This window comes from Lutra lutra, chromosome 3 (genome assembly GCF_902655055.1).
Source record: "Lutra lutra chromosome 3, mLutLut1.2, whole genome shotgun sequence".
In the NCBI taxonomy this organism is placed as follows: domain Eukaryota; kingdom Metazoa; phylum Chordata; class Mammalia; order Carnivora; family Mustelidae; genus Lutra; species Lutra lutra.
In genome coordinates, this window is record NC_062280.1 from 43,256,201 (window position 1) to 43,283,849 (window position 27,649).

Sequence of the window (27,649 nt, forward strand, 5' to 3'; positions counted from 1 at the left end):
GAAATTTTATCCAGACATTTTATAACGATAAGATGTCATAGGCATCATTTGATTTTACTCCATAATCTGGAAATGCGTTCCTTGTTGATGGCAACAACAGTCCTGTCTTTCTCAGGTCTCTAAGTTGAAGAGAAGACAGTCATGGAGGATGTTAGCTATAAAACACATCTAAGCTGCTCCACATTTAGCATCACATCTGTCACCCACATATACCGCGTATAATCAGCAGGGTAATAACCTCTGCCTATGACTTGGGGCATGCGAGCTGATGACTGTCTTCTCCCTCCTTGGTTCCAAATATATGTAGACATGCCAGCTGGTTGTTATCTGTGAAAAGACCCACTGGTGTCCCATGGGGGCAACTGGTGGACTGGTAGGAACACCAGTTCTTATTCACCAAGGGAATGATTCTAAGGATGACCCTTTACCTTCTTTATGCATATCTGTATTCATAAGCACACGTGTCCATATCCATTTTATCACAATTTCCAGTAACCTGACGTTTCCTCAAATGAAAATGGTGGGGGAAGACACTGGAATCCATAGAAAAGTTCTACGTGACATCTTTGCCATAACACAACTTAAAACGCACCTTTTGCAAGGCAGAGGACCTTTGGGAACCTTTCCCTAATCTTTGTTTGAACTTAGCCCTTCAGGTAAAGGACCAAAAGCCCGGGTTCCCTCTTCATCCCAGACTACAGAGCACCTGGGTGACTCAGTCAGTTAAGCATCTGACTCTTGACTTTGGCTCACGTCATGATTGGGATCAAGCCCCATATTGGCTTCTGCTCTCAGCGGGGAGTAGCTTGAGATTCTCTCTCTCCCTTTGCCCCTCCCCACCACTTGCACACACTCTCTCAAAAAAAATCAAGTAAATAAATAAAATCTTTAAAGAGAGAGAAAAGAAAGAAATGACTGTAGTGTCTTTAGACCACCAGAGACCCTGGTGTCCTGGGTGTTCGGTGACAGCCCCCCATGTACACACAGCCCCAAAACAGGACACTGACTAGATCTGCTTTGTTTTTCCAGAAGCACAGTCTCTCTTTTTTTTTAATGAGTGTGTGATGATATTCATTTTCCAAGAAATGAAGTGGCAGTAGTGGTAGTCATCGCTATCATCCCTGGGTCAGTAGTGCCAGCAGAAGGAAGGCTTTGTGCCACTCAGATGCCTGTGGGATGTTTGCATATCAGGGACTGCCGTGGGACTCATTTTCTGTGCCGGCTCTCACGTATAGTAGAGGCTAGCTGTGGTCTGTGTTGAGAAAGCTTCTGAGGCTCTTCACAGCAAGTTCTCTGTGCTGTCAGTTCAGGGGAGGGGAGTGGGAGCCCATCTGCCAGGTGTTTGCCATGCCTGTTTAAATACTGGCCTCACGTTGAAACTTGGCTATTTGCACCAACCTTTTTCTTGTCCTAACCAGGGAGAGGGTGAGTGATGGTTCCCTCCTTGGATTTCTCCAGTAGAAACTATTCCAGGCTTGAACTGCCTTCCTCTGCCCACACCTTCATTTCTGTAAGAGATAGAGGAATCCTGAGGGCCAGGTCCTGGATAGCGTTTCTCTGTAAATGTCCCCCCATATCCAGAGTAGCGGTTTGCATTTACAATATGTGCAGTAAGACTGTTTGTGTTGATTTGGTCTCTGCTGAGATCTCTGTATGAGCATCATTCAAATCAGTTTTAACACATAGCATGAGGCACACACGTGTGGTTACAACAATAGAACTGGAGCCCTCCAGATGACACAGATCAGAGTTGGGTTTCGCTCCCCACTGATCTTGTTGCCCAGCTCAGTTACTTACTCTCCGTGGAAGCCTTTCTCATTCATGGCCATGGTTGTAACTGTTCCGCTGCTTCGTTCATTCATTCAGCAGGCATTTGGGGGATCATTTATTCTTTGCCAGGTTATAGGAAACAGAAACAGGCAAGATAAGAATGGTCTCTGCTGTTGCTCAGCTGGTGAGGTGGAGGCTAGGGAGGCAGATGGGGCAGGAGCTTGGTACGGCCTGCACGGCACCATCAGACAAAAACAGAATGGGATCCACTGGTCCAGTTTCAACTCTAATTTTCTTTTGGTAGCCACATTAGGGGAAGAAAAGAAGTGAAATTAATTTTAATTTGTTATGTCAGTAAGTATGCGAAATATATTCATCTCAACATGTAACCAACATAAGAAGTCTTCCTCTTCCTGAGCTTTCCGAAGTGGGCGTATAGTTACCCTCAGGATAGCACATGTCAGAACTGACCCCAGGTGGAATCTGCAGGTGTCATATGGGGCTTGTGGGGGCACAGAAGTGGCTGGGCCAGCACCAAGGAGGAGGTGGGGAGGCAGTAGAGGCAGGTGCTCTGGGCTCAGGGGGCCCTTGGGCACATGGGAGAGTGTGCCAATAGGGAGCTCTGGGCTCAAGGTGTCAGCAGGTTGAGATCACTCTCCCTGTGGGGCACCAGCCAGTGCTGTCCGCAGTGTGGTGAGATTTTCTAGGGCGGGAGTGTAACCGGTAGAGAAATGAGCTCCAAGGGTGGCAGCCTTAGAGAGTCGAGTGGATGAGCAAGGGCCAGAAACAGGAGTGAGAACAGGTGCATTCCCAAGGAGAACATATTTCCAGGTGTTGGTGGGGGAGAAATGACCGGGCTCCCGTGCAGAGGACTTCCAAATAGCTTCTGTAGCCATGAAATCTTCTCCATAGCTTACTTGAGCTTTGGACTCATACTCGATCCCACTTGAGTGCACAAGCGCGGTGCCTGGAAGCACTTTAGTGAACAGTGGGTGGGGGCCGTGTGGTGTTTGCAGTGACTGTGGGCTCAGGGGTCGTTTACCTGAACAAAGAAGCAGCCGCAGGTTTCTTATTATTGCTTATACAGAAGTTCCTCTCTGCTTTGTCCCTGTGTCACGGTGTAGGGGCCCGGTTTTGTGCAATGCCTGCCCGCCCTAGCAGGAGGGGATGGGACTCTACCCCTGGCCTCTCTCTGACTGCCTGGACACTGGGACGCGCTGGCTCCCTGGGCAAGCGATTGAGTTCAGGTTTATTTCATGTAGCTAAAGCTAAAGGAGGACCCTCCCTGCCGCGCAGAGCCCTTTGCAGATGGTGGCATGCTGGCCCCCAGGGCTGGCCAGGGCAGGAGGAGAGGCCGCCGCCAAGGAGGAGCCCACACCCCAGTCTGTGTCAGGGCTCGCCTGCAGGGGTGTCACCCCATGGCTGTTAAGTACAGATATTGTCACCCCTGCTGCTGAAAACCCAGTGACAGGAAGGGGTAGAATGAAAGGCAAGAAAAAAACAAGGTGTGATCAAGAGATAATATTAGCTGGAAAAATCAAGATGAGATCTGTCAGTCCAGGTGGAAAACATTTCTTTCTTAGCGTCCTCTGCTTGTGTTTGGCCAAAGGAGGTGTTTTCTCATAAGTGGTGCAACACAGAGCGGCTTCAGTGGGTTTTTCCCACGCGGGTTTAGAATTCGTCCGTTCTCATTGGGACTTAATAATTCCAGTCAGACCCAACATGAAGTGGAAATCTCCGCGGCCTTCCTCCCTGCCAACACGGTGCCTAAAGGGGAGAGAAACCCAACAAACTTTTCTCCCTTCGCTGTCATTGTTCTTGGTCTTGTTACTCAGTGGACACGGTGTTAAATCGGATTCGGTGTCCATCATTATTAAAATGTGAAGTGTGTCGGTCACAAAGCATACATTTCGGGGCAGTTAGCTGAATAATTCCTTTCTTTATTATCCCAAATTACTGCTGAGCTCTGGAGAGGGGACCGGTTTAGCCAATTATTGCCATTTGAGCTGGATTTGTGGGTGATTAGCTCCTGGTCGAATCCAGTCCCGGCCGGCGCTTTGAAGCCCTCGCCGTGTGATTTTCTCAGCAGTGAGGTAGGAATAGACGCGGCTAATGACAGCAAGGTCACACGGGTGAGCTGACCTGTGTGTGGCGCAGGTTTGGGTTTCGCAAATAGGGCATCCACAATAACAAGTGTGGCACTAACCCTGCCGTGCATAATCGGGGCTTTCTAGGATTGTCGGAGATGCTGACAGCTCAATTAAAGTGTAACCCTTTGTACCCTACAGCCTGGCAGAATAACAGAAATATTACTAACCAGCGAGGGGAGGGGGCCACGAGGGAGCTGGTTAAAGATCCAGAATTGGCTCCTCGACCCCCTCCCCCACTCCCTCCCGGCACAGAACAAGCTGGGAGAAAAGCCTCCATTTGTGGTATAATAGATCCTCTGGAGGAGGGAGACGGAGACAAATATTACTTTAAAAAAAAAAAAAAAAGGAATTCAGTTAATGTTGGGGGGGCACGTGCGGGCTCCCTGTTGTTTCTATGGAAACACTTTAAACTGGGAAGAAAGTTAAGATGGTATAATTGCGGCTGAGCTCACATGTGCTGAGCTCAAATTGGTCCGGCTCCTTCTGCCGAAGCTTACATCCAAGCATCACGTTGGTGAATTTGCTGCAAGTTTTCCGTTTGAGGAGGATCTGGGGAAACCAGTTAATTGGGATTATTTTCTTGCACACAATGAATGTTTATGTTATTGATTTACTGCTTTCACTTAAGAGCGTTTTGTGAACCTTGAGCGACAAGCTGTTCTGACCCCACGGTGTGTCTGTAGTCTTGTCATTTTTGTCACACTTGTTTTTTTTTTTTTTTTCTCTTAAACCGTGTAACATGGGGTTCGCTTATCCAGATTTGACTCAATGGCATTTTAATTGAGTCTAAGATGTTAACTCTTTCCCCATGTTTTAGGTTTTGGTTTTAGGTTTTTGATGGATCGCTTGCATATTTGGAGATATTTTAAAATGAGGAGCGGAGTAATGGAGTAATTATTATCGGGACTAACCGCGCACAAGGTACTGACAAGAGAATCTGGGAGCCCACGCCAGCATGGATAACCCAGCCCCCCACAGAATTCTCAGTCACAGAGGGAGATAACCCATGTGTCCACTTGGGGACTGGGCATTTGAGGTGCCTGATAGATCCTCGGGGAAGGACATCCAGTTGGGACTGAGAAGCGACACTCCCTGAGTGGGGAGGTAACCGCTGTAGGGACGGGTGTGACCAGGGAACTGAGGGGCACTGTGCCTTCTGCTGACGGGGAAGAGCACTTCTCTGTCCTGCAGCAGCTCCCAGCCTGGGCACGTGCTCACATGCCACCTTATTCACCTACCAGGACTGCCAAGACAAGGTGCCATGGCCCAGGTTCCTCAGACAGCAACTTTATTTCCTCACAGTTCTGGAGACCAGAATCCGAGGTCAAGGTGTCCTTAGGGCGGTTTTCTTCGAAGGTCTGTCTCCTTGGCGTGGGGATTATGCCTTCTCTTTGTCTCCCCGTAGCCTTGTCTCTGTGCTTGTCTGTGTCCTCATTCCCTCTTCTCACAAGGACACCCAGTCAGATTGGAAGAGGGCCTGTCTCACAGCCCCATTTAACCTTACTTACCTCTTTAAAGACGTGTCTGCACATGCAGTCATATTGTGAGGCATGGGGGTTAGGATTCCCACATTTGAATTTGAGGAGGACATAATTCAGCTCCTGACAGCCAGTATCTAAAGGTCTGGATGATGCTTGTTTCAGGAGAGGTTATGGAAGCCCAGAGCCCATGACCCTGAGGCTCAGGGCTAAAGGGTAGGGGCTGTTCACCAGGACGGCAGGAAGGAAGGGGAGGATGTGAGGAGGACATTCCAGGGAGAAAGAATAGAATTTGCACTTTTAAGTAAAACTGATGGCTGCTGGCTGATTTTGCACAGTTCCGTATCCTGGAGCTGGCTCCACACCCATTTTCTGTAAAGGGCCAGGTAGCAAGTGCTTTGAGCTTTCCACCAACTACTGAGCTCAGCCAGTGCAGGGTGAAGGCAGTAGCACTGATGTGCGAGAGTAGCTGTGTTCCCATTAGACCTTACTTACAAGAGGCAAAAGGGCAAAAGGTTAGATTTGGCCCTTAGACCAGGCTTGGCCAGCCCCGGTCCGGTAGGATTCCCAGCACCAAAAGTCCAGATTCAAGTGCACTGGGTGGGACATCATGTGTCAACAATGGAGGACTGTGGGGGCGAGGCCTGTGCAGATTTGACCCCCATAGGAGGTGTTGCAGTGTGTCGCTTACCGCTCATCTGAGTCCAGGTGCACTCTTGGGAAGCGTGCATTTGTTATTTGCAAGGGAGGGCTTAGCATGAGGGGAGAGCAGGGGCAGGATGGGTAAGTTTTCATTTTAGAAGAGCTGAATATCGTTAGAGATGGCAGGGAGCCTGTGACATGGGAAAAGATTGTCCCTGCTCCTGGTAGCACCCCTTTGCGTTCCCCAATTTCTGATGATGAGATTCTGTCACCTAACACCCACATAAACATGTTTTTTTAGGTGCTTTTTTGTTTTGGGGGTTTTGTTTGTTTATGTCAACACCCTCATGGAGGGCTTGATCTCACAACCCCAAGATCTAGAGTTGCATGCTCTACCAACCGAGCCAGCCAGGCACCCCTCTAGGCGGATGATGATGCTGATTACAATTTTTTTAAGTAAACCACAAGTTTAATACATGTCCTAGGAAAAATCTTGATTAGGATAAAAGTAATAAATATAAATGTGAAGACTGATTGGAGTTTATAGTCTTTGGATCTCTGTTAAAGATGCTAGCATTTAAATAAATAAAATCTTTTAAAAGGGAGGTGGCGCCTGGTGGCTTAGTGGGTTAAGGCCCCTGCCTTCAGCTCGGGTCATGATCCTGGGGGCCTGGGATCGAACCCCGCATCAGGCTCTCTGCTCAGTGGGGAGCCTGCTTCCCCCTCTATCTCTCTGCCTGCCTCTCTGCCTACTTGTGATCTCTGTCTGTCAAATAAATAAATAAAATCTTTTTAAAAAAAAAGATGCCAGCATTTCTCTGCAATGCTTTAGAGAAACAGAAATCTTTAACTGCTATAATGAGAATTTGTTACAAACTGAAGAATGTGAATCATAAAACGTGGAGGAACCGGAGCAGGTGTTTTATTACAGGAACCAAAGAAGTACTCTGACTTCACTTAAAAAAAAAAAAAATTTAGACACATTGAGCCTTTCTGAGCTCATGTGGATATGTTTAAACCATGGGAAACTTGTGTTCTTAAACTTGGTAACAAGGAAGCTCTTGGCACCACTGCCAGGGCAGCGGGGCCATTCAGTTACTGTCACCGCGAGATTCGGCATGTGCTCCCCCTTCCATCCAGTCCCATGCACGCACGGCCCCCAGCCACCGTTCAAGCCAATGAGAAATGCTCCCTGGGGAGCCAAGGTGGTCTGATCTTCACATGGAACAGCCTGCCACTGGCTGGTGCCTCCTTGCTGCAGAGGCCCTGGCCATTAAACGTCCCCCTGTGTTGCAATGAACTCCGTGCTGACAGGCAACATCGCTGTTCTGTCCCTCAAACCCAAAACAAAGACTGATGGGCCTGGTTAAGACCCCCAGTCTCTAATGCAGTCAGTAAATCTTTGTTGGTAAATAATTGCGATCGAGCAGAGTTTTAATATAAATTTATGAGTGGTGTTTCATCACAGCTCGGGGCTGCAGCAAGCACTGAGTGATGAAGTTCAGATAGCACTTACATTCGTTACATTAACTTTGTGAGTTATTTAAAGCTTGTACACTTAACATTGCTTTTGGCTTTCCATGACCTCTTGGGACTCGGCACACGAATGCACACGACTAATAAAGAGATTGCAGCCAAAAGACAATTCTACCCTTTGCTCCACCACAGGGAAAGTTCCTTGAGCAAAAAAAGCAGGAAGTGCCTGCTTGAAATTCTGGTCTTCTGGTTGTAGATCATTAAAATCACAGTCTTTCTGATGCGCCAGTAAATTAACTAGGTGGTAGCAATTAGATCAACATGTGCCATTTCCAAGTAAGATCAGAGGAACACTGGAGAGGTCACAAAGCCCTTCTCTTTCTTACTATGCAAACAGGTGACAGACATCAAAGCTTTAAAATCAGTCTGGAGGGCAAACTGATTCACGGGGAGGCGGCCTGGTGTTGGGGTTACAGGTATAGACTGTCGCCCCTGGCTCTTCCTGCTGCGTGGCTTACCTGTTGCTGGCAATTACCCCAAATCACAGTGGTTTAAAACCATAAACATTGCATTATTTCTACTAGGTCTGAGGGTCAGGCATTTCAGCCAGGCATCATGGGGACATCTCTGCCCCACAGAGGCCTTCTAGGACTGGGGCAGCCGGGATCCTTCCTTCACTACCATCTTTGGTGCCTCAACAGACGTGGCTCAGATGCCTGAGCATCGAGCCAGCAGCTCAGTGGCCATCCTGTAGTTGGCACCGGGGCTCTCCTCCACATAGCCTTGAGGTCTCCCTCTTCATAGTCTCCCCAGATGGAGAGGTGGAATTCTCACGAGGCCACTCAGGGCTCCCAGGGGCATAAAAATAGGAGTGGCCAGACTCTTGAGGCCTCAGCTAGAGCAGGCCCAGCATCATTTCTCCCACATTCTGTGGGCAAATCAAGTCAGAAGTCCCCTGAGGACCACACAGGAGGTTTTTTTGAGGGTAATCTTAGGAGACTAGCTACTTTGATCTGCCCTCCCAGCGTGCAAAGCACCCTCCCCTTGCCCTCAGATTCTCAAAATCTCGTGCCCTGGTGGCATCCAGTTCAGGCTTGAAGTCCGAGACTGTCATCTGTATTGGGTACGTGTGGATGTGTCTCCTTGGGTGTGATCCTTGCCATCTGAAGACCAGGAGGAGACAATTCACCTAACACGCACACTTGCACACACAGGGCAAAACCCTTCAGCCAAAAGGAGGAGAAAGAGGGGGCCTGTAACAGTTAGTGGTCCATAGCAGCTCTGAACCCAGCCAGGCACCTGTTGCTAATCACCCTGCCCAGGGCATGGTGGGAGGGGGTGTTCTCTCCCCAGGGACACCCTCCTGGGCCCGGAGCTCTGCTGTCTCAGCCAGCCTTCCTTTTCCTTAAGAAATGGCCTGGTTTTGCGGCTGTGTGGCTCTCTTCCTGCTTCCTGCTGGTCGTAGTTGGAGGGTCAGGGGCCTCTTTTCATTTTAGACTTGTGCTGTGCCTTTTAGTCCAGCACGGTACAATTCCTTTAAAACCTTTGTGGGTATCCTTTGTATCAGATTGTAATTTATTCCATTAGACAAAAGCCACCCCACAGGTCCTTGTCTGTGGTCCACACGTGCTCTCTAATTGGAAGGGTCTGTGAGGCCCTGCCTTAAATCTTTGTGTTCTCAAGATGAGGGTCCAACTGCCACAACCTTGCTGGGTCTTCATTCTGAGATCACATCCCCTGGCCTCCCTGGATTAGATCTTTGTTCTGAGGCCAGTTCTTACCTTGAGTTTTCTGCTGGCAGGAGAAGCTAGGAATGAGAAACGGTTTTTCTCAGTTGGTGTTTAAATTGGCAATATTTTCTCTAATCCTGCTGAAGACTGAACACCCTTGACTTTCCCTCCCCCCTCAGTTCATCGGAGCCAGTAGCATGGTGAACCTTCTGCTCTAAAATCTCCTCACCAGGTCCTGGGCTTCCCAGGCCAGCTGACTGTGCCTCACGTTCCTGCAGACAGCAGGTCGGTGGATGGCTGTGCCGCTGCCCAGCTGGGCCACCCTTTGTCCATACTCAGGTAGCGTCTTCCTCCCTGTCCTTCTTGCCTGCGTCCACAGCTGTTCCATTGCTGCAGCCTCGGCCAGCTGCCTGGTGCCAAGCCATGGGCACATGTTTATGGATTTTACTACAGCGGCATAGTGTGCTGATTCTGTTTCTTACCTATCGTTGCCTACGACCTACCACAAGACTTAGTGATTTCAGGACCACAGACAGAGCACAGCGTGGCTTCTTTCTCAGACCTCCCCAAAACACAGAACCTGCCAAGATTTCTTAACGTTTAAACCCTGTGTAGCTTGCATCCCTTCCACTCCTTCTGTTGGTTCAAGTGAGCCGCAGGTATCTCTAAGCCCACGTGGAATAATTTCCACAGGGACATGAATCCCCAGAGGCAGGGTGCACGGGGAGCCATCCCTAGAGACCAGCTGCCATGCTGGCGGTACAGCATGTAGAGAGTTATGTAAACTCTCTGCCTCAGTGGCCTCATCTGTAAAATGGGGATAATCATAGTAACTGCTTACATTGGGTTGTGAGCTTTCTCTGGGTTAATATGTGTCACGCTTTTAGAGCAGTGACAATATTGTTTTAGAGCAGTATTGTTTTGAAATAGTAAATTTTGTAAATAGATGCATAAGCCACATAAGAGTTAAAGAAAACACTAACCGCAGTGATGTCCACACTGATAGCAGGTCAGTGAGAAGCAGTCTTATGCAAGAGATTGTTTTCGAGTATACAGAAGTGGCATCTGAAAGATAGACCAAGTATGTGCTGTGACATCCTCCCGCACAGTTTTGCCCTGGGTAACACAGAATCAAAGAGACTTAGAATCATAAGGGCCATTTGCACCCACTGATGGGAACTGCCCGCCCATGTGTGTCTCTAGCAGAGAGCCTTCCGGCCTCTTTATCCTCTGGTGAGTGGGACCATGACTTCATGTCCTTTAAAAGTTGAATATGAACTGGTTTTAGATTTTCCATTTTCTTGGTACTTAAGTAGACAATGTATAAGTTCGGGATGCCAGAAGCATTGTAGTTGAAATACAGGGGCTCGGTCTAATGCAGGGAGGGGCTGCCAGGACCCTAGGCTTCTCACTGCACTGATAAAAGTCTGTCCCAAAGGGGCACAGTGGGTTCACTCTCCTTCTTGGGCATGTCGGGGGACACTCTGTTCAGAGGGGGGCCCCAACCGTGGCAGAGCAATTGGAACGTTATGCTTCTGGAAGAGTCTGGGACTAAGCAGGGGCTCCTTGTATGTAGCCATGTGACGGGATGTCTCACTGGGGCTTTGCGGTGGCTCTGCGGTTCCTCCAAGTGAGGGCACATTGGAGGGGGCCTCCTCTTTCCGTGTGACTCCAGAATTACGAACCAGGATTATCCAACCCCCTTCAGACAGCAGAGCACTGCTCCCGCAGCTCTGGCCATCTGGACCCATGGGCTCCCTGGCACACGGCTGCCTAGGCAGGACTAGGGGACCCTGGGTACAAATTGTAAAATAAATACTGGTCTCACAGATTTGGGGCTGAGTGGTTTAAACTCTGGGGTCTTTTTAGACTCTGAAACTCCCTGATTCCCACTTCATACAAATACTATGAAAAATCAGTGTTTGCAGTGAACTTCAGCGAAAAAAGAAAAAGAAACTAAAAGAGAACACGTTTTCAGTCTGCAGAAGCTACTTGCTGAGTCTTGTCATTCATCATCTGATTGAGCCTCTGATTACAGAACTTCACCTTGCAGCTGCCTCGGCTGCTCATCAGGGCAGCACGCATCTCCTCATGACGCCTCTTAGGGTGGGCTCTTGCTATCAGTCACAGAGTGGCGGGTGCGGCTGGCGGGCCCCAACTTGGGTGCTTCGCTGAGGCAGGGAGCAGGGCAGCAGAGCGGCTCTAACAGCACAGAAATCTTGGGGGTCGGGTAATGAACCCACCAGGGGCCTGGCCAGAGGGTGGAGGCATGGCCCCTAGGACGCTGGGGTGTTCTTCAGCCCTGCTGACTTGTACAGCATTTGGTTGTTATCAGAGATTATCCTGCAAGGTGAACCATAGGATTTATTTAAGATTGTCAAGATTTGGACATTCAGCTTTCCCAGCACCAAGATAAGTCAGCCTAATTTAGTTCCTTGACAATGTCATCTCTTCTTCTTGTCTCCTAGTTGGACTGTTCCCCTCTATCCCCTTAGGAGTAAGTCCTGGCAGCCCCCACTGGGGAGAGGATAATTGTGCGTATAGGATTTGTTCGTGGACCCGTAATCTAGCCAGGAGCTGTGTGGATCCATCTGTACAGAGCCCTGGGGCTTGGGGGGGTGGGGGTGTGCAGCCTGCATTTTTGTCTGAGTGCAGATGGACAAAGTTTTCTGAAGCCTGGAGCAGCTTCCTGCTACCAGTGACATGGAGGTGATCCCCGGCCCCTGGTATTGTTGGAATTCCATCTGAAACGGATGGTGGAAAAATGGGAACCCACAGGAGAACGTCTGTGAAGTTTTGTTAAGCTAAGTTTAAAAATCTTAGAAATCTGCCAGAGAGGGAAATGTAATGATTTTAAGTGAATGCTTATTTACTGTTGAATCACCAGCAGTGACTGCCCCTCTCCCTAATTCTTACTCTGCAGGGGGACCTTGAAACACCTGGGTTTGTAACCAGCATTTTCCTTTGGCCTGCCTCTCTTTGTTGGTCTCTGCACCATATTTGGTTTAGATTGGTTTTTCTTAGATTCTAAGAAATCAAGGTATGTTGAGCGGAGTGATGCTTGTATGTTTTCTTCAAATAATAAGAACGTGCAGAGGGATGACCTTCTGAAGGCTCACTTGTGAGTTTCTTCAAACTTAGAAATATTTTCCCCCAGAAACAATGTTTCAGGGGTAGTCAGGCTTCCCAGCTGGCTTGTCATCCATTATACTTGTGAAAATTGGTGTAGAAAGCAATATTGTTGGAACTTGAACTTAATTATCCCATAAAAGTGCTTCCTTGATCTTACCTTGTATTATGGTTCATGGGGGACAGCAGAATTAGGAGGTCGGGCAAAGCTGGTACACATTTGCAAGGACACTCATGGGCACCTCTTCTTCTGGAAGACTCTTTCTCACACTCAGAATTTCGCTTTGGCCTCAGCCTAGGTACACCAACTAGCATTCTTCTTGTGCCTTCTCAGTCATCCTTACCATGCTGTGAGTTTCTAAATGGGCAGTGAGAGTAAGAGCAAGCCAGGAGATGCTTCGCTTTCCCTTGTTCCACGAGGTCAGGGGCTGAAGATTTCAGAGGCAGAAGCTCAAGTTGAAATCATCTGACCTGAGAGGGTGTAGAGCTGCCCCAGGAAAGAACCCCTCAAGTCAAGGCTGAGCTCAGTGCTGGCCATGGGTTTTCACCCCAGAAAAGCCTGGAGACCACGTGGAAGGTTTGCTGGGAGTGGGGAGTTCAAGCAGGAGTGAGCTCCCATTAGTTGTCAAGGGAGGCCTGGCTTCAAATGCTGGGTGGTTTTCAAGAGGCCCTAATATGGTTCCGTTCAAGATGGATTATGTTAGCCATGGTGTGTCTATTAGATGCTGTACTAAATTTACAAATGGAATTTCATATTTAGTAAATTAAAAATCTGGAATGAAAAACTGTAATGTAAAATGCACTTATTTGTAAATACCGGAAGTTTCAGAATTCAGTTAATGTGTGATTTCAGAAAGAGAAATTTGGGTTTCCTTTTTTAAAGCATTATACCTTTGGTTCCAGGGTGCTTGCTCAGGTAAAGGAAAGGTACACCGTGCATCGTGGCAGCTGGCAAATCGCATTTGTTGAACCAGCGGCACGTCAGCCCCCAGTAGCGTCACACAGTTAAGATCTACACACACACAGGGAAATTGGTTGAACATACGTGTCATTCACAAAGTAGAGGAGAAAAGCTGAATTACCAAGCTAAAAATAAATGTCATTTCCATTTTGTGATGACAAGAGAAAAATGAATGTTTAAAATTTCTTAAATTAGTGCCTACTTTTTAAGAAAACTTACGCCAGACTTTATAATTTGTGTTTATGAATGAATATTTTCCTTCTAGGGCATGTTGCTAAAGCGGAGCGGCAAATCGCTGAACAAGGAATGGAAAAAGAAATACGTCACCCTGTGTGACAATGGCGTGCTGACCTACCATCCAAGTTTACATGTGAGTGTGACCCCTTGGCGCAGGTGGCAGGCCTGGAGTTAAGCTCTCACACTGTGTGTGTGGCGGGGGGTGGGGGTCCTAAGCATCAGGACTCTTGTCTCTGAAATTAAAGTAGTCTTGGGTCTCCTGCTCCATCATGAGGTAAATCATACGCTCCTCACTCTCCATCAGACCATGTGTCTCTCCCTTCCCCTCTCTGTCACCCAGCTCTGGTTCTCTAATTCTGCAAGGACTTATACAATAAAGGGGACAGATAAAGTAAAGTAAAAATAAAGTAAAAATTTCAGTGAAAGTGAAAAGATAAGAGCAGGTAGCAGGAGAGAGAAAAAAGCGAGCATATACCTGAGAATCTAGAACAAAATCTGAACAATTGCATCAGAACCCAGCATTCTGCTCTGAGCAGCTGAGAAAAACAGGAAAGTTAAAAGTAGTTCATAATTCAGGTTCTATCGTCAGATAAGAACCACAAATCTGTCTGTAAGGTAAGAGCTTTTCTGCATGTGTTAATAAAATGAGATATGTTGGTGATTTATAGAAGATAGATTTAAAGGCAGAATTAATTTTATTTTGGGGGGGAAATGTGGAGGACATTCTACTCATCCTGAGTGTCTTAGGAAGCCTGATAAAATCTGAAAATGGGGTGTAATGACAGTTCTCTAACAACATATTCCGTGAGTCTTGCTAGGTATTTATAGGTCTTGATGTAGATAGATATGTAGATCAGAATATATAGTGGTAGCTGCTCAGCTGATTGTATCACTGTGGTAAGCTTTTAATTTAAAGATGTCTAAATATTTTTTTTAAGGATTTTATTTATTTATTTGACAGACAGAGATCACAAGTAGGCAGAGAGAGAGGAGGAAGCAGGCTCCCTGCTGAGCAGAGAGCCTGATGCAGGGCTCGATCCCAAGATCCTGGGATCATGATCCGAGCCAAAGGCAGAGGCTTTAACCCACTGAGCCACCCAGGTGCCCCTAAAGATGTCTAAATACTTCAAAAATTACAGTTACGAACAAGAAGTTACACACAAGAATACTAAAGAAAATTAAAATCGTTCCCACAGTACCACCTGGGGAACAGGACTCTGGCATTTCGGGGCATGTGCTCCCAGCCATTTCTGAGCATCGGTGCTTTTTCCTCCCATGAGCACGCGGTCACCCTGTACACTCTGTCTGTGCCCACTTCTGTAGATGATGACAGATCATGTGCCCTGCCCGTGCCCGCGAATACGCTTGTGTGCTGCCATTATTGATAATGACATGACAGTCATGGTGCAGATATGCCCTGATTGGTGTAACGATGTCTCCAAAATGGACGTTTGGCAAATAAATTTACTTTGAATTATTTTTAATGTTTTAAGTAACTAATCAGTGTCCTCTATTGACATCCCTCTGCCCTTATCCATTTCCCTGGGACCGTTTCCTAGCAGTCATTTCCGGAGTTGAAGAGTGCTGATGCTCTCATGGCTTTGGGTATATGTTGCCGGATTCTTGGAAAGAGTGTATCAGTTTTTCTCCACCAGCAATATACCAGAGGGCTTATACCTATATTCCCATGAACATTCACCTTCAGAATAACATATCTGTCATTTTCCAATATAATAGGTAACAAGTGGTACCCTTACTGTTTCATTTGCTTCCTGGGGTGAATTGCCCTTCTTCTCCGAGTCCTCCAGCAGTGGCTTTCCCCTTCAGAACCATGTTATGAAACAGGTGTTTCGTTAAGTGTCCCTGACTTATTCTGACGTTGATGGGAATGCCTCCCATGCTTTACCAGTAAGTAGACTCCTGAGATGTCAGTACTTAATTGTACTGAGGAAACTCCTCTGTGCTTGATTTATTTTGGCTGATTTGGGAATAGAGTCAGGTCGCTTCTCTAAGAAGCCTGCGTGTGGCTGTTCCTGCATCACCTGCAGCCCACTCTCAGCCTCCATCAGAACACCAAAGCAGTGTGGGCTCATCGCTGTGTTCTCTTCCCAGCACTGCCCTGTCAGCTCCCATCTCACTGGCTCATGTACTCTTCCTCTTAAGACCACGTCAGGGAGCATAGGTCGAATTATTGACCCAGTTGCTTTGTGTAATCAAAATACTCTTCATGCTCTAAGACTCACTGACCAGGAAGAAGTGGGGTGTGACTGATGAGCATTTCGGGCCACCTTACACTCATCTGTTAAGCCCAGGCTTGATCGGAGGGACATCTGTTTCTTCTTGCCAAGGGGAAAAGGCATGAACATCAGTATGTCCCAGAAAGTTCCTGTAGGAAAGATAATGCCTACTGACTTCCTGTCCCAACCCCTCAATTAATAGAATCACAATCAGTTCTTCCAAAATTCTTCCACATGAGTTTCTTCTTGTGATGCCCCTCAGTGCTTCCCAGTTCCTTTACACACACATGTGCGTTTGCACACACATGCATGGACATCGTCAGAGCACAGAAAAAGGAGCACAGCGGGGCTTTGCTATATAATTATATGGCAGGCAAGACCAATATCATTGTAAAGTGCAGTTCAGTGAATGCCAGTCTCCTGGGAACTGAAATTACTGAAGCAGGTACGTGCCCACCCCCCCCACCCCCACAAAGGAGTGGTGTAGTCTAGAGATAGATTTTAATTACCAGAACACAGAGAGGTGGCGTGGTCTTCACTATAATCCTCCTTTGACTTTATTTCCACAACCAAGCTTTGGATGGAAGTTCGGAGAAGTGAGGTCCAGGTATGTGTTCTCTTCCAAGATAGAGAGCTGCAGATCCCCAACCACAGAGTTAGTCTGGCATTCTTTGGCTCAAAATGGAAAGACTCGTCAGAGGGATGCCCATGGGCAGAATCTACATTTGTTTTAGTGATAAATCCAGAAGCATGCAAATGTGTTACAAATTTATGTCTTAAAATTCTACACCATGAAGACTGTCCTAATTATTTTAGTCTAGGAAATTTCAAATGGTGATAGAACCCAATGATATCAGTTAAACTGATTGCACTGTGACACCCACTTCCTGGTGGTCTCTGGGCTGTGTTATGGCTGGAAATCCTTGAGGGCGCATTTGTTGTGAGTGCTTAAATACTGGGGAAATCCGCCCAGGTTAGTGGCTTTGGGTTTCATTACTGTTGGTCATCACTGTTAATGGCCGTCTGCGGTGATCCGAAATAGCATAGCCTACAGCCCGTGTCTCTCCAGGAGTGGAGGGAAATAAACCCGGCTAAATAATCTGGTATTTGTAGATAGTTTTCCACAAAGACTGACTGTATCTCAGTAGTGGAGTAACGGGGCCAGCTGCTGGTGCCTACCACTAATTTTCAATGATTAGATAGTGTATTTACCAAAAAGAAACATGGTGTGCTTTTCTGAGGATGGGAGTCTAATAATGTAATGATTCTGTAACGGGGTGAGCACTGCAGGATTGAGCACGCAGTGCTTGAGAAGGCAAGAAACACATAGGATTGGAACAGATTCTGGGCAGAGCCACACAGCAGCCCCTTCCAAACCAGTGTTGCCACGTGGCTCTCATCATGAGCACAAACGTGAATTTCTTGTGCACGTGTGTGCTGCTCATGGTCCCCCTCAGGCTGGACCCTGATTCCACCACGAGCCACCTTCAGCTTGGTGATCCTGCTTGGACCCAGGGAGCTCAGCCCGGTTCTTGCACATAGGGCAGAGTAAGGGATCGAATCAAGTGTAGAGGGAAAATAGGCTGGCATTACAAGGGCCCTTCATCATGTCATTCAAAGTTGAGATTGCCTGGGAGTATCGGCCACTAGCAGAATGCCACCGAAATTGGAGGGCCCCGTCCAGGAGGCTGATCCAGGTACCTCCGGTGTTCATTAGCCAAATGGGATTCCCGGCTGAGCTCCCCAGCAAGCGCTCCCGGACAGACAGGCCAGGGCAAGAGGGTGTCAGAACAGGTATAGAGCGTGCTGTCCCCCTAAGCCTCTCCCTTCCCCACTCTTGCTGAATCGATGCCTTGGCTCCTGCAGCCCCCGGGCAATGCAGATCTCCTGAGACCTTTGCTTGGAAAAGATGCTGGAGCAGCAGCAGATTCCAGCTTTAGCTTACCTTGGGTGCTGTGGAAGCAGAAGACTGACCATTTCTTAAATTTGCCACCAAAAAAAAAAAATCTTGGAAGTTTTCAAATGTCCTCCTTGGATGTGCTCAAAGTAAAGAAGGTTTCCCGGAGAGATGAATTGTGATCCTTTAAGAGACCAGTACGTTTTTCTTATTACACAGGTGTCCATGGCCGTGTTTGTGTAAATGATCATCCTTCAGACACCCCAAATTTCAATCCCAAGCATAAGTTTTGTGTACATTGCTGTGATTGAAAACAGCCTCTTGACAACCCAGACCATGGCTCGTGGCCCCAGCGGCGGGCCGGGCTCCGGGCTCCCAGTGGAGTGCCACGCACTTTGAAATGGCGGCTTCAGAATCAGGCTGCTGGGCATGAGCTGGGGGACCCGGCTGTGCGGCACACAGTAGGGTTGGTGTGAGGCCGGCAGGCTCGCCACATACTTGGAATGGGTTGGCTGCCAGGGACACTCCCAAAGCTGGCCTCTGAGGACGGCCCGCCTCTCAGAACTTGGAGGGCCTCCGCTGGATGATGGCCTCAGGGTGTCAGTTCCCACTGGTTCTATTGCTCCCAATCCCTATTCCTTCCCTCCCATCCTTTCCCAGCCCCATCTTCTTCTGAGGCTTCATTCTTCCCAGGTTGGTGGCTTCATCCCCAGCAGCATCCGTAGTTCATCCTGAGCCCCAGGCACAGGCGCAGATGAGTTAGGGACCAGCCGTCCTCAGGGGCTGTGACATGCAGCTTGGCCTTGCTCTGTCGTCAGTAGATGCAGGCTCTCCCTGCACTAGAGAGAGAGCCTGTCACCCTGGCCATGTTTCCTACTATTGGAACCCTTACACGTTTTTCTCATGGAGGAGAGAGTGGCTGTCTGTAAGCAGGGGTGGAACTGCCTATGTGTGGCAGATCATAGGAAGAGACAGTCTCTCTGGAAACCAGGAGGAAAAAGGGAAGAGACTGACCACCCTAACCCAGACTGAGAAAGTTTCCTGAACATTGATGGTGGCAGTGCCTCCCAACCCCAGATGTACTCCCCGTGTGCTCCTTGACCGTGTTAGCTCATGCCTAGAGGCTCAGGAGATGCCAGCAGGGCCGGCCTCCAGCAGACAGGTCCCTGCCTCCCCCACACTGTCGCAGGGGAACAGGAGGAATAAGTGACAGTCTCAGCCCTAGCTGTTCCTCAGGATGGGTGGTCACTACACTGGCTGCCAGCAGGGCGGCTGGGTAGCGGTGGAGAGGCACCGGCCAGGATGTGGGGGCAGCTGAGAGAATGCACGCTTCCTGAGCATGGCAGCAGCTGCCCCACCGTAGGCCTGGGGGCCATCCCGCCTTTTAAACACAAGCTGGAACCCATGCATCGGCACATATCCACAGTCTGCAGCATTCCTTCTGGGGAATGCATCCTAACAGTGGACACTGAGCAATGGCTGGATGGTGTCCACTCTGGAAATCTGGAAGAATCCTTCGGGTGGGAGGTCTGAGGATCATGTGTTCACTTCAGAGGCTTCTCCTGCACCTCTTTAAAACAGAGGCTGATGGAGTCCTTTGGACTTGTGAGGAAAAGCCTCTCCTCAGATTGGGGCTGCTGGGCAGGGTCATTAGTCACATGGGACGGTGAAACCTGGGGTCCAGGGTAACCCAGTTCATTTGCTGCCTCTTTCTCAAGATGTTGTTTATAAGGAAGGTAAACCTGTAACCCAGTTTAGGTAACAGGTGGCAGTGTCAGGCAACATAATGAAGCTGCTTTGGGTTTGGGGCTGCTCTGGTGGGCTGGTCGCACTGGTTAGCCCAGGACACAGGACCTGTCAGTGCCAACACCCGCAAGGCCCAGGGCTCCAGGGATAAGCGGGTCACCCGCACTCCGGTGCTGACCAGCTGAGCGCCTCCTCCACCTCCCCTTGGCATTCTGTAAACACAGCCCTAGCATGATCAAAGTGTGAGCAGAGTGTGTGGGCAGACTTTTGAGGCCGCTCTGTGGTCCAGGTTTCTGTTTCTCAGGGAATTTGTACATTTAGACGACCTTTAAAAACCCCTCCCTGCGTCACGTTCTTGGGGGAGGTAGGTCTGAGTGTCTCATTGATGACATCTCACTGGGTCACTGTCAGGGGGTGGAGGGCAGTGTGTTCTTTGGACTTAACTCTGAGCCGCAGGGAGCACCTTGATGGAAAAATGGAGGGGATAATGAGAAAGAACTCGGACCTGGGGGCTTCACAGTCCAGTGTCCCCACCTATTCATCTTTGTGTCGAGAGAGCACCATCGAGGGCATGGCTAACAGAGGTGTGTGTGCTGGGCTTCCTGAGCGGGAGCTTGTGGCCGTATGGTTGGGCTAGTGACTTCATGGGGCCCTGGCCAAGAGGCCTTTCCTGGCATCCTCATGAGGATGCGGGACGGTTGGGCACAGCCCACCTGCCTGGCATGGGCTCGGATTGCTCACACTGTAGAAAACCTCGTTCTTGGATTTCATTCCCTTTCAGTGCACATGGCCCGACTTGGAAGCAGCCGTGGCTCTGTCCTTCCCTGACTTGCAGAGCTGGACTCCTCCTTTCCACGGCACCTCCTTCCTGGGTGGCAGAGAAGCTCCCGATGCAGAGCAGCTCTGCTTTCGGTGCCACTGGAATTTGCTTGTTTTTTCCCAAGCTGGTAGAGTCAAACTTGGACTCTGAACCGTGCTATCAGAATGCTGATTTTAGTCAATTTTCAGGTGCAAAATCAGAAAATCCACCCCTCTACCAATGCAAAAATGAAGAAAAGATCTGGGATGATGTCCTGAGTGGGTATTTATCTAAAAAAAAAAAAAATAGTAACATCAGGAAAGAAAGGAAGATACTTCTATTGGGAGAACAACTCTTGCCCATACCCACTGCTGGTAATCATCATTTAAGGTACACACAGTCCTCACATAAGATCAGGACCTTTTCTGTGAATCCGTGATCAGTCCCTTCAGTGAGTTTTGCACACCTTCTAAGACAGACCTCAAATTTCTTCAGGTAGTGATTACTGAGTTATACCCAGAGAAACTCTTCATTGGTTTCCCCAAAACATTGTAGAAGTCGGACTAGCTTGAATCTAGATGACTACACAGGTAACTTCAAAGCCCAGATTTCTAGATGTCGAATGTTTTGAGTCATGGGATGACAGAGGACCCTGAGATTTCAGGACCCCCTTCTTACTGAGCAGAATAATGTCAGACATGTCCTGTCTGACATGCTACTGCAGGAGCATAATTAGTTTTATGATGAACAGTTATTTGATCTTGCTTTCCCTTTATAAGCCACAGTGTTGCAGGCTCTCCTCCTCTGGTCTATACTTTGTTTTCCAGCTGGGCTGCTTCTAATTCCAGTCTGCAGTCCATCCTGCTGGTAGACCTGCATGGCCTTCCTCCACAAGAAGTCCTCCCTGATCACTTGGCAGACCAGCTCTTCTCCTGGTGCCTTCCAGTATCTCTGTACCGCCCTGTCTAGCAAGGACCTTGCCCTGTTCCCCACTGTTTGCCCAGGACTAGCGTAGGCTAGACACCCTGGCCAGCTCCTGTGGGTCACATGCAGTCAAGTCATGGGCTCCTGCCCGGGCTGGGATCCTCACAGTGGGGACGATCCTGCCTCTACTTTGAAAATTCCAGTGGGACTGGGGTGGAGGAAATGAACCACGTTGCACATCTAGACCTCCCTGAGTGCAGATCAGCTTGCGTTGGGTGAGGGAGAACACACACATACACAGTCTTATACGAGGGCCATAAAATCTTAAAACACTGCTGAAACCCACAAATAATCCCTTTTGAAGTAGATCAGGAAAATATGTCAATACTGAGGAGCAGAGATCTGGAACTCTGGCTACAAGTGAACCTTTCTGTTCTGTTTCAGATGGGTGGAAATGGGTTTGAAAACCATGGAAGTTCCTAGAGTGGCCGGCTTTATCCGTGGGGCAGCAGAACCCCAAGTTTGCTGGGATGGGGACTGTGTAGGGGAATATGGGGGTCTTTGCCGAGGTTGGGGTAGAAGTTGTATTCCCGAGTCTGAGCGTTTCCTCGGCCTGCCCCGGGAATAAGTGCTGTCCGGTTGTCCCACCAGAGTGGTTTCCTGGGCCCCTGGTGGGAGCAGCCCCTCCAGGAGCCCCACATCCAGATCTTGCTTGCTTCTAGTCGCACTTGATGCTCTGCCCCTTCCCAGGAGAGGCATTCAGACCGCTTGCCACAAACCATGAAGGTGAGAGTAAATTAAGAACATGCCCCTGCATAGTCATGTGAGAACATAGGTCATCCGTGCACACATGTACAGAACTCTCATCTCCTTTGTCTTAGGTAGAGAGAGAAGTCACTGTGGATTTCTGTGGTCTCCCTCACATCCTTACCTCTGTCGTTAAAATTCCTTCCTTCCTTCACGTCTGACAGATTCCATCAGCATCCTGTGCTGATTCCTTCTGATGCACGGGGGGGCCCGCACTCATGACTTAGGGCCTGGCGGGGCCCTTCTGCACCATAGTGGCTGGGATGGAGCCCCGTGGCATGCCAGGACTCGGCGGCCCACTTTGGGGATCACCGAGCCCCTTTCAGGTCCGTGACTCTGGTTGCTCTGTGGGCTTCTCGTCTTCTGCCTTAGCATTGGTCTCCACCTTCTGTCCTCCCTGGGAACTCATCCAGCAGGGCCTCAGAATGGAAGTCCCATTGGCAGAGGTGATATGTCCAACCCCCCCTCTCCCAGACCTCAGGCCTGCTTGTCTGCTCTGTTCAGCCACGAGAGCACCCGGCTCCAGGTTTTTCAAAATTCAGCCACTGTCTGAGGTGCAGAGAAGGGCAGTTCTCCCCTTCACCATGTACTTCTCATACTCTTGTTACTTCTCTCCACTTGATTCTTTTAAATGCGTCAGTGATGAAGAAGATCCCCACTCTGCTTAAGATGGAGCCCTCACCTTTTCACAGGACCCGCCGGGTCTTTCTGGGTGTAGCACCGCGCGCTGCCTCTGACCCACCGCGTCCCTCCGGGCCGGACTTTCCCTCCAGCTGCTCACACTGCCGTGTTCTCTGGACTCCAGGCCCAAACACATGCAATTGCTTCCACCAGGAACACCCTCTCCTATTCCTCCTCCTTGCCACACCAACTCTGCACATCCTTCCCCTGCAGTCTCGAGAACGGCATGTCTCTGGGGTTTCCTCTGCCTGGCCTCTGGGGGTGTACTGCCATGCATGCCCTTCCCTTGCTGTGTCCATTGGTGCTCTGTTGTTCCAATGTATCCTGCAGCCTGCATCTCCCACAGGCTTGGGCAGAGACCTCCAGGGTCCTGTCAGCTTCATGTCCTTCCCATCAGCGTAGTCTTGCCGAACAAAGAATGAGGCACAATTTGTCCATGTTCTTGGGCTGTCCTCATACCAGCAGGCCTGCAGTTTCCAAAATCATAAGTAGAGGAAGCCACCTCCTTAACGCTTTAACACTGAAATATGTCACAGCTGTATTGAGGTTCCACTCAAAGAGAAGACTGCAGGAAAAGTCCAGGGTGGGAGAGGAGCACAGGATTTTGGTTTTGTCTTTTTAACTGTGGTAAAACACACACAACATAAGACTGGCCATCTTAACCATTTTTAAGTGTACATTTCAGCGGCGTGAAGTGTATTCTCACTGTCGGCAGCCAGTCTCCAGAAGCTTTTCATCTGGCAGAACTGGGATTGTCCCCATTAAACACTAAGTCCCCATCCCCTTCCCTGCAACCCTTGGGCAGCATCATTGTACTTTTTGTCCCTGTGAATTTGTCTACTCTAAGTTCCTCACATTAGTGGAGTCACATAGTATTTGTCTTTTTGTGACTTACTTATTTCATTCAGCATAATGTCCTTGAGGTCCGTCCATGTTGTAGCATGGGTTGAATCATACTCTGTTCTGTATCTTTACCACAGTTAGTTTATCCATTCCCCTGTGGATGGACATTTGAATCGCTTCCTCCTCTTGGCTGCTGTGACTCATGCTACTGCAGATGTGGGCGTGCAGATGCTGCTTGGAAGCTTTATTGTCCAAGCTACAACATGCGAGAACTATAAAGATATCCATCCTTAACCAGGGCCCACTGGGGAATTGGCCGGGCACAGTCCTGAGCAGAACGAGTCATGGAGGAACCCAGGTGGTATGAGAGCAGCCACCCAGCCCTGTTCCTGTGGGCTGCCCCTGGCCTTGTCAGAAGCCCTTGGAGCACTGGGGAGGCTGCCCTGTCTATGCTTGGGGCAGCCCAGGAGCTGTCTCTGACATTCACCCAGTTTCAGACAGTGTGGTGAATATCAGTGTTGTCAGACCCATGGAATGATCCTGCCAAAATAAGTATAAATACTTCGGGGAAATAATTACAATTTTTGTTAGAAAGAATGACTACTGAAAAACTCATACCATTTACACATACACAAAAAAAGTTAGATGCTTTTTCAAAGTCTTATTTCTGCCTGAGGAAACTCTTATTTTATAGAACGCTCGGGGTTTATAAAGTGTTTAGATTTTCAAATAAAATGGCCAGAATGCCTGCTCGCTGTGGTACAAGTTATCTTCATGTTGATCACACAGTGTGTAAGCAGGGCATGACCAGACCAAGAAAAGTCTTCATGTTTCTGTAAAAACTAAACCACCAAATATTCTAGATTCTACCTAACCTATTTTTTCTACATTGAGAAAAATCCATCTGCCTTCTTTTCTAAATTAAAAAAATAATAATATATGCGTATTCATGTGTTTCTGTAAATATGCAGATTTAACCGTGTAGCTTGCAGATTTGAGTCTTCAAGCTTTTAGAGTCGATAGGACATTGTCTTATTGGGACACAACACGGTAGTTCATCCCTTGACCCAGTCTGTATCATTTTGTTTTCCATTTTTGGTCTTTTTAGTGTTCCTAAACTGTAGCCAGAATTCTTGCAAAAAGGTAAATAAATCAAACCCATTGGTTTTCTTCTCTGACAGTCACTACAGAGGAGAACTCTCTGCAGTAGAGGATGGACGTGGGGGGTCACGAGAAATATTCTTCCTCTTCTACCAAGAGATTGAATTCCATTATGATATTTTATAAATATTTTCTTCTGTAGCTCATAACCCGGTTACTGGCTTGTTGCGAAGGTCTTGCAAGGAAGAGAGGGATGGAGGACCTGCCTCTTCTCAGGTGTGCCTGTGGCCCCAAATGGAAACCAATCAAGGTGGCGATTTATGTTCATTAAGTGCTTGTCAAAACTGAAAAATTTTCTAATCAACAGCAATCTAGCGGCAGCCCCCTCGATGGCTGGGAGTGCCACCTCGGCCGCATCGGCTCTCTGCCTGTTACAACTCTAGGCGAAAATCCGCTGATGATTACATTAGGCTAAGCTGCGGAGTAAATGAACCGTGTCTTATTTAGGTGCCACTAGCTCCAGCGTAGGCCTGCCCCGCGGGGCACTGGGTAGCGTTTTATGGCTTTAAAATTAGTGTAGCTTCCCATTTGCTGCAGGGTGCTACATGTTATGCCTTTGAACTCAATAAGCAAAGGGAAGGGGGCCTTTTGTTTTCCCCCCCCCCCCGTATTTTTCTCCCTTGCATTTTAGCAGTTTTGTTTTGCATCTTTTCCAGACGGCATTTTGCAATAAAAATGTCTGACTACCATATACATGCCTCCCCCACCAAAAAAAAAAAAAATAGAAAAGAAAGAAAGGAAAGTGGAGGGAGAGAAAAATAAAAAGTAGAACATAGCAGATGTCTGTGGAGGACAGAGTGTCTTTTTTCCTGAGCTGGGAAATTAAAAGTCGCTTGGCAGGTCACCCCTCATGGCTTATCACGTCAGGATTATTACCTCAAGTAGTAACAACACCTTGAGCTCAGGGAATGATCGCGTCAGATCGGAGGGCAAAGATTTCAGTATGTTGACTGGACAGCAGTAAGGAGAGCTGTCGTTTGGGGAGGGCTCTGGCATTCTCTTAAACAGTTTGCAAATGATCTCCGTCCATCCTCAGAACTGTCCCATGAGGGGGGAACTGTTCATCTCCCTATCTTAAAGATGTGGAAATGGGGACCAGGAATGATTAAGTAGTGTGCCCCGAGTGCACAACTCCCCAGACCCCAAGGCTGGATCCCGGGCATTGTCCCAGAGGCCATTCTCTGGCCCGAAGGAAGCTGACTTTGTCCTCTGCAGACTTCTTTAGTTAAGGAAATTAGAATATTAACGGACATGAAGCAGTAGCATCAGGGGAACAGAATTACTCCTTGAAAAGCAATGTGTCAGAAAAAAACACAGGTGTGGTGAGCGTTCAGTATGGGGGGAAATCCTTCAGTGTTCTGGTGGGCAACAGTGAAATGTGGGAGATTTCTGTCCTGCAAAAGAAAAGGTGTAGTGATCATTAGCGCCCCCCCGAGGACAGACTGTGTGTGCTCTCTGTCTTAAAAATCTGCTTTTTGAAGAGCTATGTGTTCTAGCAAATTCACCCCAAGAAGTCTGAAGTTTTAAAGAGCTTCAGATCTAATATCGCTATGCTGAACATTCCTATCTCACTCAAAACTTCCCAGATAGAACTGCTGGTCCAGTTGTTTCAAGCCATAATTAATTATTAAAGTACTCACATAGCCAAGGAACGGTGCTGGCTCCTTGAAGTTCATTGCAGTGAAATTTCACTCATGCTTGCCTTCGGAAGAGGCCTACAGTGACTAAGAAGACAGGAAGCCATTTTCATACCCGACACATTCATTTTGTGTGGGCTGGGTTTGAGCACGCATGGGTTACAACTGGGTAATATTCAATTTGAACCTAAAATGAGGAAAATCTTTCTTGCAGTGTAAAGCTCAGTATGCTAGGTCAATCAAGACAGATACAATCAGGAAGCAATAGGTATATTCATAATTCAATTTGGAGTTTTCTGCTGTTTTGATTTATATTATAATAACCTATCCCCCAGGGCTGACGTTGGACTTCAGCCCACACGTGTCAGATGGTAGTGGGCGGAGGGGCCTCTAGAGGTTGGCCCTGGCTGTGTGTGGGAGCTGTCCATGGTGCATGAAGCGCGCTGCCCCTGACCCCCCGTGACGCTTCCCCAGCCTTCCCTTCTGCTGGGTCTTCCATGATCACGGGGCCCACTAAAGAATCTGCTGTCGTAACTGTTGCATTTGTCCCGGGCACCAGGTACCTTCTTCCTGGGGTGGCCACGCGTCACATTGGCGTGTACTTACAAGCCAACGCTAGTCGAGGGGTCCTTTCAAAGGCAGGTCCAAAAGCGAAACCCTGTAATTCTGTTGGCTGTCTGGGGAAACAAAAATCATCTCTCCTAGGGTTTTCCACTTTGAAGCTGCCTCCTACCTTGCTATTGTGACTGGTCCTTTGGAGAGAAGGAGAAATTGTCTTCTTTGAGTTAAATGATCTGAAAGGACATGGCCAGAAGATTCCTCCTAGTTTTACGATATTTTCATAGTATTTTTAGGGTATCGGTTTCGTCCGCTCCTGTGACTGTATATGAGTCTATTGTTTATTATTCAGAAATGTTGGACTTGAACATTTGCTTAGGTCTCTTTGAATGGATGGTATTATGTGTGTCTTTATAGATTAGTTTCCTTTGAAAATAGTATTAAATGGAGTTGGGAATAGCAGTGCATTTAACAATGGCTTCTCTTACATACTTTTTTTTTTCTGAGCCCTGAAGTAAGGATTTTTTAAAAATAGAACTTATACAAACTACAGTTCCTCTTTGAACCTGGACATTCACGAAGTACAGTGAAAATTGGAAGAATGAGTCAATCCTTTCCTCCAGGAAAAGACAAACAAATCTGAAGAACATTTCTGGCATCTCTGCAGAAGCCCGGCTCTCATTCCCTTCCCCCAGTTGTGTGTGTGAAGCTGTTGCACACTCGTAGCTCTTGGCTATTTTGTGAATATTGAACTGGGCAAGTGGTTCTTAACCTTTGGGCCTCAAG

General features: G+C 48.1%; 1 protein-coding gene across 11 annotated transcripts in view; it reads left to right on the top strand.

The window, feature by feature from the left end:
• Nucleotides 1–27,649, top strand: part of AGAP1 (ArfGAP with GTPase domain, ankyrin repeat and PH domain 1) — a 520,173-nt gene that overhangs the window by 308,253 nt on the left and 184,271 nt on the right. For all 11 annotated transcript variants that reach the window (XM_047721458.1, XM_047721459.1, XM_047721460.1 and 8 more), the window contains one exon: nucleotides 13,602–13,706. In XM_047721458.1, coding sequence (XP_047577414.1) covers nucleotides 13,602–13,706 — 105 coding nt within the window. The remainder of the gene's footprint in view (nucleotides 1–13,601; nucleotides 13,707–27,649) is intronic.